Raw genomic sequence first — 14,739 nt, 5'->3', positions numbered from 1 at the left:
ATGATTTTAACTGAAATCCATATTAGCTAGTAGTCACGATAAGTTTCTACTTAATAAATGTCCTTGCTTTTTTTTTATGCCTTTAACCTTTCCCTGAATGTTTGTAAGCGTGCGTGGCAAAGTTAAATCCCTTCCCGATTTTAAGAGTGTGTTAATAAACCCTACTTCTTTGTTTTAACTTAAAAATCCACGTTGTTGACGCGGTCATTTATTATTAGGGTTTAAGGGAGAGAAAGAAATTCAGTTACCAATCTAGTTATGGACAGGTGGTTGAAAAAAAGGGAAGTTTGATCAGAGAGAAAAATATTAAATTAACTGCCTGTTCGTAATATATTATGTAGATAATCATTGCTTGTGGGATAATGCACACTCTACAAAAAGTGCGTGAGAAAAGGTTACGGATTGACCTTGTTGGTTTAAAACAAATACTGGAGAGAAATTACTGAAATCAACTGTCTGATTGGATAGGCATTTCTTTTTGTAAAACAAAGAAACTGTTAGGCGTCCCAGAGAAGGGGCATCTCGCAACGTAATGCTTTTGTACAGAATATAGAATTTATTTTGAAACATTTGTGAATAAAACTTAGAATTTAACATGCAAAGAGAAAGAAGGGAACCTGTTAATTGTTTATCGATTGTGTTTAATGATATGCAGGTGAAGGGCATTAATTGGGGCCTTACTTGATCATGTATAAGGAGACACTTACTGAGACTGGGTGGAGATTTGAGGAAGGAGCTATATGTTTGCAATCTTTACTCTGCAAATAAACACAAGACTGAGTTAAGATTGGCTGCAGTTTCATTCTGGCACAACTGGCTTTCCGGAATATAACACCACAAACAAATTTAGGGTTTGTATCTGGTTTGAAATTATGCACAGTGATAAACAGCTACAAAAAATTTCAGGCTTAAAATTCAATCTGCATTTGGAAATCTTAAATGGAAGCTGTTGCCACATTTACACACAGCATATAAATTCCCTTCCTTATTTGAGGGTCTATAAGGTTTTTCTTAGGCATAACAATTTAACAAAAAAGTCTGAAATACACAGATCTCAAAAACTTTTCACATTTTGGCAAGTATTAACAACTCTTGATAAACAGACCATGCACCAGATAATGCTGTGAAATTTCTCCCCAGCTCCTTAAAAAGTTGTCGATTAAAACTACAAAATATCAAATTAACTTGATATAGCATTAGTTACCTTTTGCTTGAAATATTTTCCAAATATCCACTAATTGGTGGAGTAAAATGCTCTTCTAAAGTCTAGTTTTCCTTGAGGCTGGTTAATTTTGTATTTTTACTCACTGTAGAGTTAGAATCACTTTCTTTTTCTTTCACCAAAGCTAAAGGGGAAAAAGGTTTAGTCAAGTTACGCTGCAAGTAATTTAATTTCCCAGGGTCAGGTGACTCCCAAGTTATTTTGGATCAACAACCCCCACTTCAGTCAATGAAGGCCCTCAGGGACACACAGTGCTCCATCCTGTCATTGATTTCAGGTACAAGTAATGATACCAAAGATAATGGGTCTCTGACACAAAATATCACACTTCACATCATATTATGGGTCCAAATGTATATTTGTCAATACATAAAGAGGGATTTGTTTGCGCAAAATGTACTCCATCTGAACCCTCCTTCTACCTTATCTAGCTTCCTTATATCTACATTAAACATCTACTTTCAACATTTTAAACACGTCTTACATCCCATGTCAATTTACTTCTGTCAAATTAAAACAAGACAAACTGAGTCTCTTTATAACTGAAAGTCTTTGTCCAAGAGACATACCTGTTGCCTTTCTGTGGTCACTTCAATGCATTACAGAACTATCCTTTTGAAGCAGAGTATCCAAGATTGCACATAATATTCTAAAATTAAAAACAGCAAGTGCTGTCAATCTACAACAAATCTGTCAGCATCTGTGCAGAGAAAATGCAGCTTGTTACTTCAGTTCGTGGCCCAAAAGGTCCATAACCTGTCTTTTCTTTTTCGAAATGCTAAATTAACTTGCTCTGTACTTCGAGCATTTTGTTACTCCAGACTCCAGTTTTCGCTTTTTATATACGATATTCTAAATGTAGTCTGCAAATCAGAGAATAATGCAACACCAAAGGAGGCCATTCAGCTCATTGTGCCTGTGCTGGCTCTTTGAAAGAGCTATCCAATTAGTCTCACACTCCTGCTCTTTTCCCCATAGCACTGCAATTGTTTCCTTTCAAGTGTTTATTCAATTCCCTTTTCAAAGTTATTATTAAACCTGCTTCCATCCGATTGGCCAGTAACCAGTTGTAAAGACTGGTTTCTCAACCAATTAGGAATCTAAACGCTGTCTGTTTAAGCTGAATGAGAGGCCATCAAAACAAACTGGGTACAGGTATGTTCATAGAATTTAGTAAAATGACACAATCATGAGTAATATTCAGTGGCGTAGATTTTGCTGGAAAAGTAACTGCGAGGCTAACAGCACTCACTGTTATTTATGTGTAAATCAGATAGTAATTTCTTGCGAGCGGTGATGGACATAGTTAAACGTGAAAGAATGGAAGTTGCTCTCAGAGATGTGCAGTTCCGCCATAAACTGCACAAAAGCAGCATCCTGCCATCTGGCTCCCCGTTCCAATGTAATCAATTATGATAGGTTCCTGTATTGACATTGTAGATATAAACTAAACTCACCACAAAATCTTTGGACTTGTCCATTCAAATCTTAGTACCCTTTTAAAGGTGTGATAAGTCTTAATTGTTGCCAAATAACCTCTCTAATTAATTTTTACAAGTGTGAAGTCAGATTTGAATTATCATTTCGAATTTATTTTATTTAAAAAAAACATTTCTGTCACTTAATGCTCTCTAAATCCAATCTTTCTTCTCTCTATTTCTCATTCTGTACCTCATGTAGAATTGAATTCACTTTTGTAACTTACACTTCCTGGTTCAGAATTTGCACTGCTCATTAACAATTCTTCAATCTGATTGATTGAGGAGATACATAGTTGCTTACCCTGCTCACACAGGCCCTAGATACAACTTGCCATGCAAAATCCCATAGAAAGTCTACGGGCAGGGGCAAATCCAAAGAATGGTGAAATTTGGTCTATTACACATTCCACATACCGAAGGGGACTATATTGTTTTCTGCACTGTATATTTTCACACTAATCTCATACTTCGCCTTTCAAAACACTAAAACGTCAGTAAATTAGAAAAGGTTCACGTGTGAGCTGCATAGAGGCAAACATATGCAAAGGGCCAACATTGAGAGCACACCTCAGAGATGGAGAGAAATACCAACAGATTCAGTGAGAGAGACAAGTTAATAAGTTACAGAAAAAATAACATCTTTATTCTATGAATAATGCTAGCAGAGGTCAACTAGGTTGAAAAATTGAGGTAGCAAGTTAACATTTACTCAGATGAGTGGAAAATACCACAATAAGTGATCTTTCTTCTCACTGAGTTTAGTTGTATTTAATGGTGGGGCAAAAATTAAATAACATATGAAAGAAAACTTTATATTCACATATGTTAGCCTGGAGTTTTCTTTATGGCGCAATTGGAAAATTGTGCCCAGAATGTACTCAAACCACCACCTATATGGCCAAGATAAAAACTGCAACCAAGTTTCCACGCAAGTTAATTAACAGAAGCCTGAACGTTAAATCATTCATGAATCAACATTATCACCTCGCGTAATTGAATTGCAACTGGAGCAAAGCCAATGGATCCTAGAAAATGTTTGCACTGTTGTGCATTTTTGAATGTTAAAACCTAATACAGTTTTTGCACAATTTTGAATACTCCATTGCTTGGTCTTAAAATTGTTAAAATTAAAATCTTAAAATTGTTTGCACTCATACAGTATTAAGAACTGCTAAAGTTAAATTTAATATGTTTTCTATGAATCATTGACAATTGGAGATCTGAGTTTCTTCTTCTGTTCGCAGCCTCGTTGGCTGGGCGAGGGGGGGGTGCGGGGGGAGAAGGAAAAAAAAGACTGCAGATGGGCTCATTTTGTGAAAGCCTGTGCTGCAAGCCATGCCCTGACAGCTCTGCCCTATTGGACACTTGCCTCCTACACAATTGACATATTGCTTTGCTCCTGGTCCCACAGCACTGGGCCTTCCTCTCCGGCAATATCGAAGTCCAGATCTACTGCAAATGCAAGGTCATGCAGGATGCTGCACACCACCACAATCCTAGCCACTCTCTTTGGGAAATATGGAAGTACACCTCCAGACCTGTCCTAGCACATGAAGTGGCTCTTCAGCACCCAAATTGCTCTCTTGATGACCTGTCTGGGGACATATGCACCTCCTTGTACCTCTCCTCCACCCTGTCTGCGCCACACAAAACAATGTCATGAGTCACGAAAGCAGAAAGCACAACTTGTCACCAATAAATTATCTATCGGCCTTTCGCTTTCCCAGAGATTGCGGAGAATTAAGGAATTTTGCACAAGGAAGGCATCATAACACTCCCCCTCGAGCTGCATATTAATATGCAGGATGTGCAGTCGGCATCCCAGACTAGCTTCACATTAGAGGAATAGAATCCCATCCCTTTCTGTAGCTTGTGTGTTTTCAAAGGGAGCACATCCCGTTAATTGCTTCAAGTACCAGTTAGGAAGACAGCAATCCAATAAAAAGATCACTGCCCTCAACCTTTGCTCCATTGGTCACATCTCAAATTTGATACTCTCCAGCCATACAGAACAGGCCATTCGCTACCTGCTGAATGTTGTCCCTCACTGCCCCAGGCCTGTGGATACCTGGAATGATCCACATCCACAGAGGTTTAGAGCCCATCTTCTTCACTGTAATGGTTCTGCTGCTTGTGGACCGAGTCTTAAGATTAATTCACAATAATTTACATAGTCAGCAGATAGCACGCTTAGTGAATTGAAGGCCGTGCACAACCAGATCCTCAGACATCACCTAACTGATCTGAGGTCCACACATTTTGTGGGTGGCGACTTACAAGTGAGGTGCAATCTTTTCCTGTGGCCTCGAGTATCCAGAACACACACTCTTCGCCCGCCTATTCCTCCCCTAGCATTAGAAAGAACAGCGGCACAGCCAAAAAGAATGGGCCATCCTTCAGGTTTTTTCAATTTATTGATGGTCAGCTGATTTGCGCTGGATTCATGTGACCATGGCTGCCTGTGCACCAGAGAAACTGGCACAATGTAATGAACCCCACAAACCCCCATCCCTGAACAAGTGCAATTGGAGGAAACTCGCATTTCGATGCTGGTCATGGTCTGTAATGTGGGCAGGGACTTGTCTGAACGCAAGGGTCAATGGATACATTTTTAAAATTCTTGAGTGTATTGTAGTTATGAGCATAACTCATTTACACCCAAATTTCTACAGTCTATTGAGCCATTTAACTGCTGGAGATTAACTAGTTTTTAAAAGTGAAATGTTTAATTACATGTTTACCTGGTTACAAATCAGGGGGAACACCTGGCCACTACAGTTACTTCCATCAGTATAATGCAGTCCATGGTAGCAATCAGGTTTCGTTTTAAGGAATAGCTTCTGTAGAACCGATTCATTGCCATGGCAGTGTTTCCTCATTAATAACCTTTAGTTGCAACATGTAGTGAAGGGAATAGGGTTTGCCTGATCAAAGGGCCGACTGAAAAGTACAAACTACTGAACCTACAGCATTTTATTCAGTGGTGAAAAATCAGACCTTACATTTCAAAAACAAAATTGAAATGTTGAAGGTTTTTCATCAATAAAATATCTGGATGCTAACAAACCATGAAAACTTCTGTTGTAATACTTTTTGAACAAGATTCCCCGAACACAAACGGTGATCTCTGCATGGGAAAACAGTGCATCATTCAATACTCACTCTTCTGTCAATGTTGGACCCCGACTACAGAAATGCACAAAACCCACCCAGGTTTATTCTGCTTTCAAACTTCTTCCTTCCTTTGTGTAGAAATCTATAGCTTCCAGTGAGTTCATTTATCCAACCACAAAAACGTCACTAGAACTGATAAAGTCCTTTGTGTACAATACAAAAATCAAATCAACCCATTGCATAGTCTATTAATACATACTACCAATATGACCTAAGAATTTTTCTTAAAATAGGCAAGTAAGTCAAAACACCATAAAAAAAATTCTTCAAATAATTTGCAACAATTATTTTCTGCGCCAAGCAATTCTATTTTCATTGAATGAACATTCTTCCCACTTTTGTGCAGCAAATGTGACTGGATATCTCTTTATATAATCTTTTGCATATTCATATTTTGCTACATGAGCTGCAATTATAGCTCAATCAGGACGGTCTTTCAATGAAACTGCACACAAAAGAATCTCAAACAACGAAGGGTACATTGATACCGCACCAAGCGAACAGAGAGTGAACTGCTCCTAACATTTCTTGGGGTTTGGAGAGCTTATTTACTTGTTCTGAAACCTATTCTTCCTTCCTCTTCCTGGTTTTCAAACCACTGAGGTCTGTTGATGTCACTGCACCATGCAGATGCATGATGCTGTCCAGAGGCTCAGAATTCACACACTTGTAAACCATTTGTAAAATTTATCAGCAATGAAAATTATTTTGTTCACTATCCCTGGGCAGGACACTCTTTAAACTTCCCCTCTTTAATTGCCTTGAGGACAAAGTTCCAGCCTGGCATTGCTCCATGGTGCAGCTTTGAACCAGACGGCAGAAAACAGTTCACACTGTAATCTGGGATCTCCGCATCAATGCAATCTACTCGAGATCACTAGCATCAAAGGCTACAACATAGAAGTTGGTGTGTAAATGCACCCTCAGTGTCCAGGAGGCTCAGTAATATATTTTGCATGCATAAACATACCAGATTTAAAATTTAGTCCCCACTGTTGAAAATTCCAGACTACTAAAAGTTATAGATGAAGTTCCATTTGTTCCTTGTAGGATTTAATATTTTAGGCAAGTTAATTTAAAGACTGTTGTGTAATCTGAATAGAAATTTAACATTTAAAAAGCAGTTTCTTGATGCACTCAGTAACAGTCACTCCTCCTCCCAAACCGCTTCAGTTTCAGAAGATGATGTAAGCCTATAAATTCCACACTTTACATTGTGTAGTTAAACTTGTCAGATCCCTTAAACAGTATTTTCTATTTTCTTTGGAGCCCAAATTACTTGGGTTATTTCTTGCATGACTGAAATGTTTTGCCACCAAAATAACACAAGGTGCAATAGTTTAAAAAGTGCACATCTGACAAATAAGTTTGTTAAAATTATATTTACCAAATGCACAAAATAACATTGAAATGTTAAATGTGCAGTTAATACACAATTTTGAAAGTGAGCCTTTAAAGAAATCAAATTGTGTTACAGCACAAAAATAAAACCATTCAGCATTTCAAGCTTTCAGTCTTTTTCTTCGAGTTTCCCAATCTGATTCCATTCTTCGGTGCTCTTCCCACACACTAATATTCTTTTCAAACAATTTATTCCTTTTAAAATAATTTGTAAAAGGTATTTCAATTGTTTGCGGGAAAAATGTCCACATTCTAATCACCCTCTGTGCAACTAGGTGCTTTCTAATCTTTACTGTTGTGACTAGCTTAAATTTGTGCGCTCTCAAATATAACCTCACCTAACAGTGGAGACGATCGATCACTATTTATTTTACAGTAATCTTAAGGACCTCAATCAGCTCACCCCACATCCATCTCAGCTGTGAAATCAGTCCTAACCTCTCAAGTCTCTATTCATAACACTCATCCCTGTTAACATCCCAGTGAATCCTATTACTTTTATATCCTTCCAACAATGGAGTGCCTAAAACTGTACACAATATCCCAACTGATCTTACATTTGCACTTGTTACCTACATCCTTACTAAAAAGGAGAACATTAATGGCCAGTCATGGACACAAATAGATCAACAACAGATTATGCAAGGAACAAACATTCTTACATTTATAATTTATTGGCAAATATGACTTACCTCAAATACAAAGAGAATGGAGTCCAGCTCCTCCCTATGTGATTTATTCCCTAAACCCACCCCAAAAGAAAGAAAAATTAGCCATTTCTGCATTTTCAAGCATAATATGCAAGAGAGTTATTTGAATTCTGGTAAAGCAGCATATTACGTATGACTAGAAAGCATCACAGAATAGTTCAGATGACTGTGAAAACCAAAACTAAGTAAACACATCACATGCACCCTGAGATTCACAGTTGCTTGTAACTAACAGGTATTAGCAATTTTTCATTATATATTCAAATTAATAACAATTACCAGATAGAGATTCAAAAAGATAAACATAATGGAGTTTAATGATAAGTTCACAAAAGAAAAAGCTTTACGTATACCATGTGACACAATGAAATATCATGAATTTTTATTTAGCTGTCTGAAACTGGAAAATAACACAGGCTTTGGAAACAACACTTAGTATTGTGCTACAATCCACAGCTGGCTTTGTAATCACTTCATGAAACTAAATCTGCTTTTCCAACAGTCTGACAGGCAAAGGACACACAATTTTAAAATGTTGAGAATCACTGAAATTTAAATTAGCAATAGGTAAAATAAGGTCATCATCAAGGAGTGAACCATAGGACAGCCAATATCAAATTCAAACTGAGGATTAAATTTGACTGTTTTTTAAAAAAGCACAATACTTAACAAAATGGTAGAACACATTTAATGGGCCCATGACCTATTCCTATCGTTATGTTACTATAAGTTGAAACCTATTGTTTTAGAAAGCTCAATTGGATATATAGTGGGTTTTACTATTTGTAAAGCAGGAATTCAGTCAATGCTTTGGCACAGAATCCTGTATGTCTTAATTAGTCAAGATAATAAATGTTCAGTGCTTTAGTTGATATATTAGATTTGAGAGAAGAGGGAGAATCATGAACCTAGGTTTTAAATTTGCATAATGCAAACTTTGATACTTAGTGTAACTGGAATGAACTGTCAATGTGTAAGTATACAAACAATAGAAAGTATTCAAAGAGTATTTGATACAATACAAAGCAGTACATTTAAGTGTATAAGACAAAAGTTCCACTTGTGTAGTTGAACAACCATAGTCAACAAAGAGACAGCTAAAAAGGAAAAGCTTATACAAATTTATACAAATGCAAAAAGTAGAAACCCAGCAGACTGGGTGAACTATAAGAAGCACAAAATGGATACAAAGAGAAGAGGTACAGAAATGGAATATCAAAAAAAACCTTCTAGAGATATCAAAGTTAACAGAAAAAATATTTATAAACATATTAAGAGAAAGAGGACAGTAAAGGGAAATGTAGGTCCATTACAGACAGATGCAGGTGGGGCTAATAATGAATAAAGAAATGGCAGACTTATTAAATTAGTATTTTACATCTATTTTCACTATAGAAGAGGACAAATTAACAATGATACAGAGGAACCTAAAATAAGTTAAAGGGAAGGATCTATTATAGGAAAAAAATGGTAATGGAGAAGATTGGGATTTAACACAGACAGATCTCCAGGACCTAAAGGTTTCATGGTTTTCACCCAAGGGTATTAGAAGAAATAGGTAAATAAATTGAAAATGTTTTAGTCATAATTTTCCAAAGTGCTCTACATTTGAAAATTATGCTTTAGGATTGAAAACTGCAAATATTACTTTTATTTAAGAATAAAAGGAGTGACAAAGCTGGTAACTACATACACATCAATTTAACATTGATTATGGGAAAGTGACTAGAATCGATCAGAGACAGAGTGATTGAGTACTTGGACAAGCATAAGCTGATCAACTAGAATCAGCAAGTATTTATGAAAGGCAGATCATGTGCGACTAACTCAGTTGAATTTTTTGGGGTGGTCACTAGCATAGTGGAATGTCTATGGATATTTCCTATATGTACTTCCAGTAGGTATATGATAGGGTTCCTCACAAGAAATTAGCAAAAATGAAAGCGCATAGAATTGTGACATGGGTTGGTAATTGGTTAGGAGGCAGGAGACAGAAAAGACAGATATATGGAACATTCTCTATTGATGGGATGTGACAAACGACGTTCCCCACGGACCTATGCTGGACCCTCAACTTTATACTATATCTAGAGACGACTTTGACAAAGTAAGAGAGAATTGTATATCCAAGATTGCATGTGATACCAAGTTTGGAGCCAGAGTAAACAGTGCAATTGGGAGCAGGAAATTGCAAAGGAATATAGACAAAATCAGTCTGCCTGGGCAAACTGTGGCATATGGAGTTCAATTTGTGAAATATGAGGCTTTCCACTTTGGGTCTGCAAGAGACAAATTGGAATATTTTCTTAATGGAGACATTCTACGAGCTGAGGAGGAGCAAAGAGATTTACCTGCTCAGCTACGCAAATTACAAAAAGCTAGAGCATAGGTGCAAAAGCTATTAAAAAGGCTAGTGGAATGTTGGCCCTTGTATTCCAGCCATCTTGAGATAAAGCGAGGAAGTGAAGCTTTAGCGTAGAGTGCATTTTAGTCAGACCCCATCTGGCATACTGCGTTCAGTTTTGGGCACTGCACCTAGGGAAGATATATTGGTGTTGGCGGGGACACAGTACAGATTCAACAGAATAATGCCAGGGCTGAAAGGATTAAATTCTGAGAATGCATTTTATAATCTTGGCTTGTTTTCCTCGAGTTTAGAAGGCTGAGGGATGATCTAATCGAGGTGCTTAACATGATAAAGGATACAAGAGAGTACATAGAGACAAACTAATTCCTCTGATTGGAGAAGCCAGAAAAAGGGGACATAGCTTAAAAGAAAGATTGGATTGCGCGAGAGAGAGAGAAATTAAAAATTAGAACTTTTTTTTCCAAAGCCAGGACAACAATTTACTACATGCAGGAACAAGTGTGAACATTTTAAATTGTTCCATTTCTGGGCCAAATAGTTTTTTTCTTATTCGTTCATGGGATGTGGGTATCGCTGGCTAGGACATCATTTATTGCCCATCACCAATTGCCCTTGAGAAGGTGGTGGTGAGCTGTCTTCTTGAATCGCTGCAGTCCGTGTGGGGTAAGTACACCCACAATGCTGTTTGCAAGGGAGTTACAGGATGTCACAGCGACCGTGAAGGAATGGCGATATAGTTCCAAGTCAGGATGGGGTGTGGCTTGGAGGGCAACTTGCAGATAGTGGTGTTCCCATGCATCTACTGCCCTTGTCCTTCTAGGCGGTAAAGCTCATGGGTTTGGAAGCTAAGGAGCGTTGGTGTGTTGCTGCAGTGCATCTTGTAGATGGTACACACTGCTGCCACTGTGCATTGGTGGTGGAGGAAGTGAATGTTTAAGGTGGTGAATGGTGTGCCAATCAAGCAGGCTGCTTTGTCCTGGATGGGGTCGAGCCTCTTGAGTATTGTAGTAGCTGCACCCATCCAGGAAAGTGGAGAGTATTCTTTCACACTCCTGACTTGTGCCTTGTAGATGGGGGACAGGCTTTGAGGAGTCAGGAGCTGGGTTACTAGCCGCAGGATTTCTAGCCTCTGACCTTCTCTTGCAGCCATGGTATTTATATAGCTACTCCAGTTCATGTTCTGGTCAGTGGTAACCCCCGGGATGTTGACAGTGGGGGATTCAACAATTGTAATGCCATTGAATGTCATGGGCAGATGGTTAGATTCTCCCTTGTTTGAGATAGTCATTGCCTGGCAAATGTGTGGCACGAATATTGCTTGCCACTTATCAGCCCAAGCCAGGATATTGTCCAGGTCTTCCTGAATTTCTACACTGACTGCTTCAGTATCTGAGGAGTCATGAATGGTGCTGAACATTGTGCAGTCATTAGTGAACATCCTCACTTCTAACCTTATGATTGAAGGAAGGTCATTGATGAAGCAACTGAAGATGGTTGGGCCTAGGACACTACCCTGAGGAACTCCTGCAGTGATGTCTTGCAGCTGAGATGATTGACCTCCAACAACCACAACCATCTTCCTTTGCGCTACGTACGACTCCAACCAGTGGAGAGTTTTCCCCGATTCTATTTTTGCTTGGGCTCCTTGATGCCATACTCGGTCAAATGCTGCCTTGATGTCAAGGGCAGTCACTCTCAACTCACCTCGAGTTCAGCTCTTTTGTCCATGTTGAACCAAGGCTGTAATGAGGTCAGGAGCTGAGTGGCCCTGGCTGAACCCAAACTGAGCGTCAACGAGCAGGTTATTGCTAAACAAGTGCTGTTTATAGCACTGTCGACGACACCTTCTACCACTTTACTGATGATCGGGAATAGACTGATGAGGCGATGATTGACTGGGTTGGACTTTTCCTACTTTTTGTGTACAGGACATACCTGGGCAATTTTCCACATTGTCGGGTAGAGGCTAGTGTTGTAGCTTACTGGAACAGCTTGGCTCGGGGCGTGGCAAGTTCTGGAGCACAGATCTTCAGTACTATTGCCGGAATATTGTCAGGGCCCATAGCCTTCGCAGTATCCAGTGCTTTCAGTTGTTTCTTGATATCACATGGAGTGAATCGAATTGGCTGAAGACTGGCATCTGTGATGCTGGGGACTTCAGGAGGAGGCCGGGATGGATCATTTACTCGGCACCTCTGGCTGAAGATTGATTTGCATTTCATTAATTATGATGTCATTAAAAAGTTACTTACACTCTTAATTCCAGACATAACTTTCTGCAATGAGTTTAATGGGTAATTAATGTGCAAATCCATAAAGTTCTTAAAAGATAATGGGGAGGCTAAGTGCAAGATGCCGTATATGTGAAGCAAATGGTGGAGCGGCATAAATGAACCAGCAAGTTCTGGAGATTCGCAACTCAAAGCATACCTCAATCTTCTAAACTTGCTGGCCGATTGGCATATTAATAACAGTACGCATCATTAACATTCCATTCTTTTCCCAGCATGATCCAAGCTTGTATTTTTCCTCAGACCACACATGGCCTTAAAGAGTGCACAGATCATGGAAACCAAATGACAAGACTGCCAAAGCAGAGCGCTTTGGAGCATAAACCAGAAGTCTTCAAATTACAGGAAGGCAGTAGTGCATAAATACACAAATTTCAGTTAATACACCCAAGTTGTTAATAGTTCAAATATAGATGATTCAACACAAAGTGAAAATTGCATGACTGAGTGGTTAAGTACTTCTATGCAACTAAATAAAACAGAAAACTAAATTTACAGTAAACATTCTTACCTTTTTGTTTTAAACTACTTTCCAGTGTGAATAGATTTTCGATGAATATAAAATAAATCTGAGAGTAGTTGGTTTCAAAGAACTGCTTCAGTGCACTTCTTTCCAAAATATCTGAAATATTAGAAAATACATACCGTCACAGAAAAGCAAAAAAAGTGGATTTCGGAGCTTAGATGAGAAAAACAATTATATAGGTAGATCTGGATGTGGGCAATGGGCCTACATTTGGCAGATGTAATGTAAACTATATAATAGTGTAGTATTATGCATATAAATGGAGACAATGACAAGCATGTGTACATAATGCAAGGCTGTGTGCTCAGGTCTCGAGTACCTTGTACAACTCCACATTTCACTCCATCTGCTACTGACATGCCTATTATGACACCTGCAATTTTCTTTGCATTCCTTTCTGGGTTTTATCATACACCAAACCACTGAACATCTCTGACCAGTTCCACAAGGTTATTGCAACAGCATTTAGTGTGTTGGGATGTATTTCCAGGATGTATGAATACAAGACAAAAAAAACCTACTAGCTTTGTATAAGGAAGGCCTTCTTTAGGACTCATTTAGAATACAGTGTCCAGTTTTGGTCCCTTGAAGAGGTTCAGAGATGGACCACTGTACTGATAACTAGTTGTCACAATAGGCTTTTTACACGAGAAAAACAAGTTTTAACAAGATTTGTTTGAGGTCTTTCAAATAATGCAAGGATTACAGAAAATCCATCTGGTTAGGTTATTTGAGTTGGAAAGGTTAGAAAGTACCAGGGGACAGGAATTAAGTGAATTAAGCAGATAAACAGGCTAGGTGTCAGGAGGTGCTTCTTTTCACAGTTATTGACTTATGGAACAAATTGCCAGCTCAGTGAGTGCAATTTCATTGCAAACATCCAGAGGAGAGCTGGATAAGTACCTGAATGTTGCCAGCATAACTACATATAGAAGCAGGATGGATGTTAGGAGTATGCGTCTCTCAGGCACCACGGTCTCCTAGAATTTGTTTGATCACCTTCAAAAATCAGAAAGGAATGCAAAAAAAATTGCAGGTGTCATAAGGCAGGTTAGCCAGTAGGCATGTCAGTAGCAGATGGAATGAAATGTGGAGTTGTACAAATTTAGGAAATAGAACAGTGAAAGGAAGCTTACTCCAAGCAGTAGGATTCTTAGAAGGAGAGGAAGAGAAGGATTTAGTGGTGCAAATACATACATTTTTAAAGTGAGAATTCAGGTTGTAAAGACCATTAAAAAGGCAAATGACATTCTGGGTTTTATATACCTGCCTACCGGCCAACCTGCCTTATGACACCTGCAATTTTTTTTGCATTCCTTTCCAATTTTTAAAGGCTATCAAACAAATTCTAGGAGACCGTGGTGCCTGGGAGACACATACTCTTAACATCCATCCTGCTTCTATATATAGTTATGCTAGCAACATTCAGGTACTAGTCCAGCTCTCTTCTGGATGTTTTATGTACAGGGAACTGAATTTGTACAGGACATTGGTTAAGCCACAGTTGGTGTACTGTGTGAAGTTCTGTTGTAGGAAGGATTTTAGGACACAGAAAGGGGATAGTGA

At 38.6% G+C, this 14,739-nt stretch overlaps 1 protein-coding gene across 10 annotated transcripts in view; it reads right to left on the bottom strand.

Moving 5' to 3' along the window:
• ralgapa2 (Ral GTPase activating protein catalytic subunit alpha 2) overlaps window positions 1-14,739 on the bottom strand; it is a 616,204-nt gene that overhangs the window by 487,539 nt on the left and 113,926 nt on the right. For all 10 annotated transcript variants that reach the window (XM_068044400.1, XM_068044396.1, XM_068044394.1 and 7 more), the window contains exons 2-3: window positions 13,159-13,269; window positions 7,971-8,020 (exon numbers count right to left, since the gene is read on the bottom strand). In XM_068044400.1, the coding sequence (XP_067900501.1) occupies window positions 7,971-8,020; window positions 13,159-13,269 (161 nt within the window). The remainder of the gene's footprint in view (window positions 1-7,970; window positions 8,021-13,158; window positions 13,270-14,739) is intronic.

The sequence above is a fragment of the Heterodontus francisci genome, chromosome 13, assembly GCF_036365525.1.
Source record: "Heterodontus francisci isolate sHetFra1 chromosome 13, sHetFra1.hap1, whole genome shotgun sequence".
Lineage (NCBI taxonomy): Eukaryota > Metazoa > Chordata > Chondrichthyes > Heterodontiformes > Heterodontidae > Heterodontus > Heterodontus francisci.
This window is presented reverse-complemented; position numbering and strand designations above follow the sequence as displayed.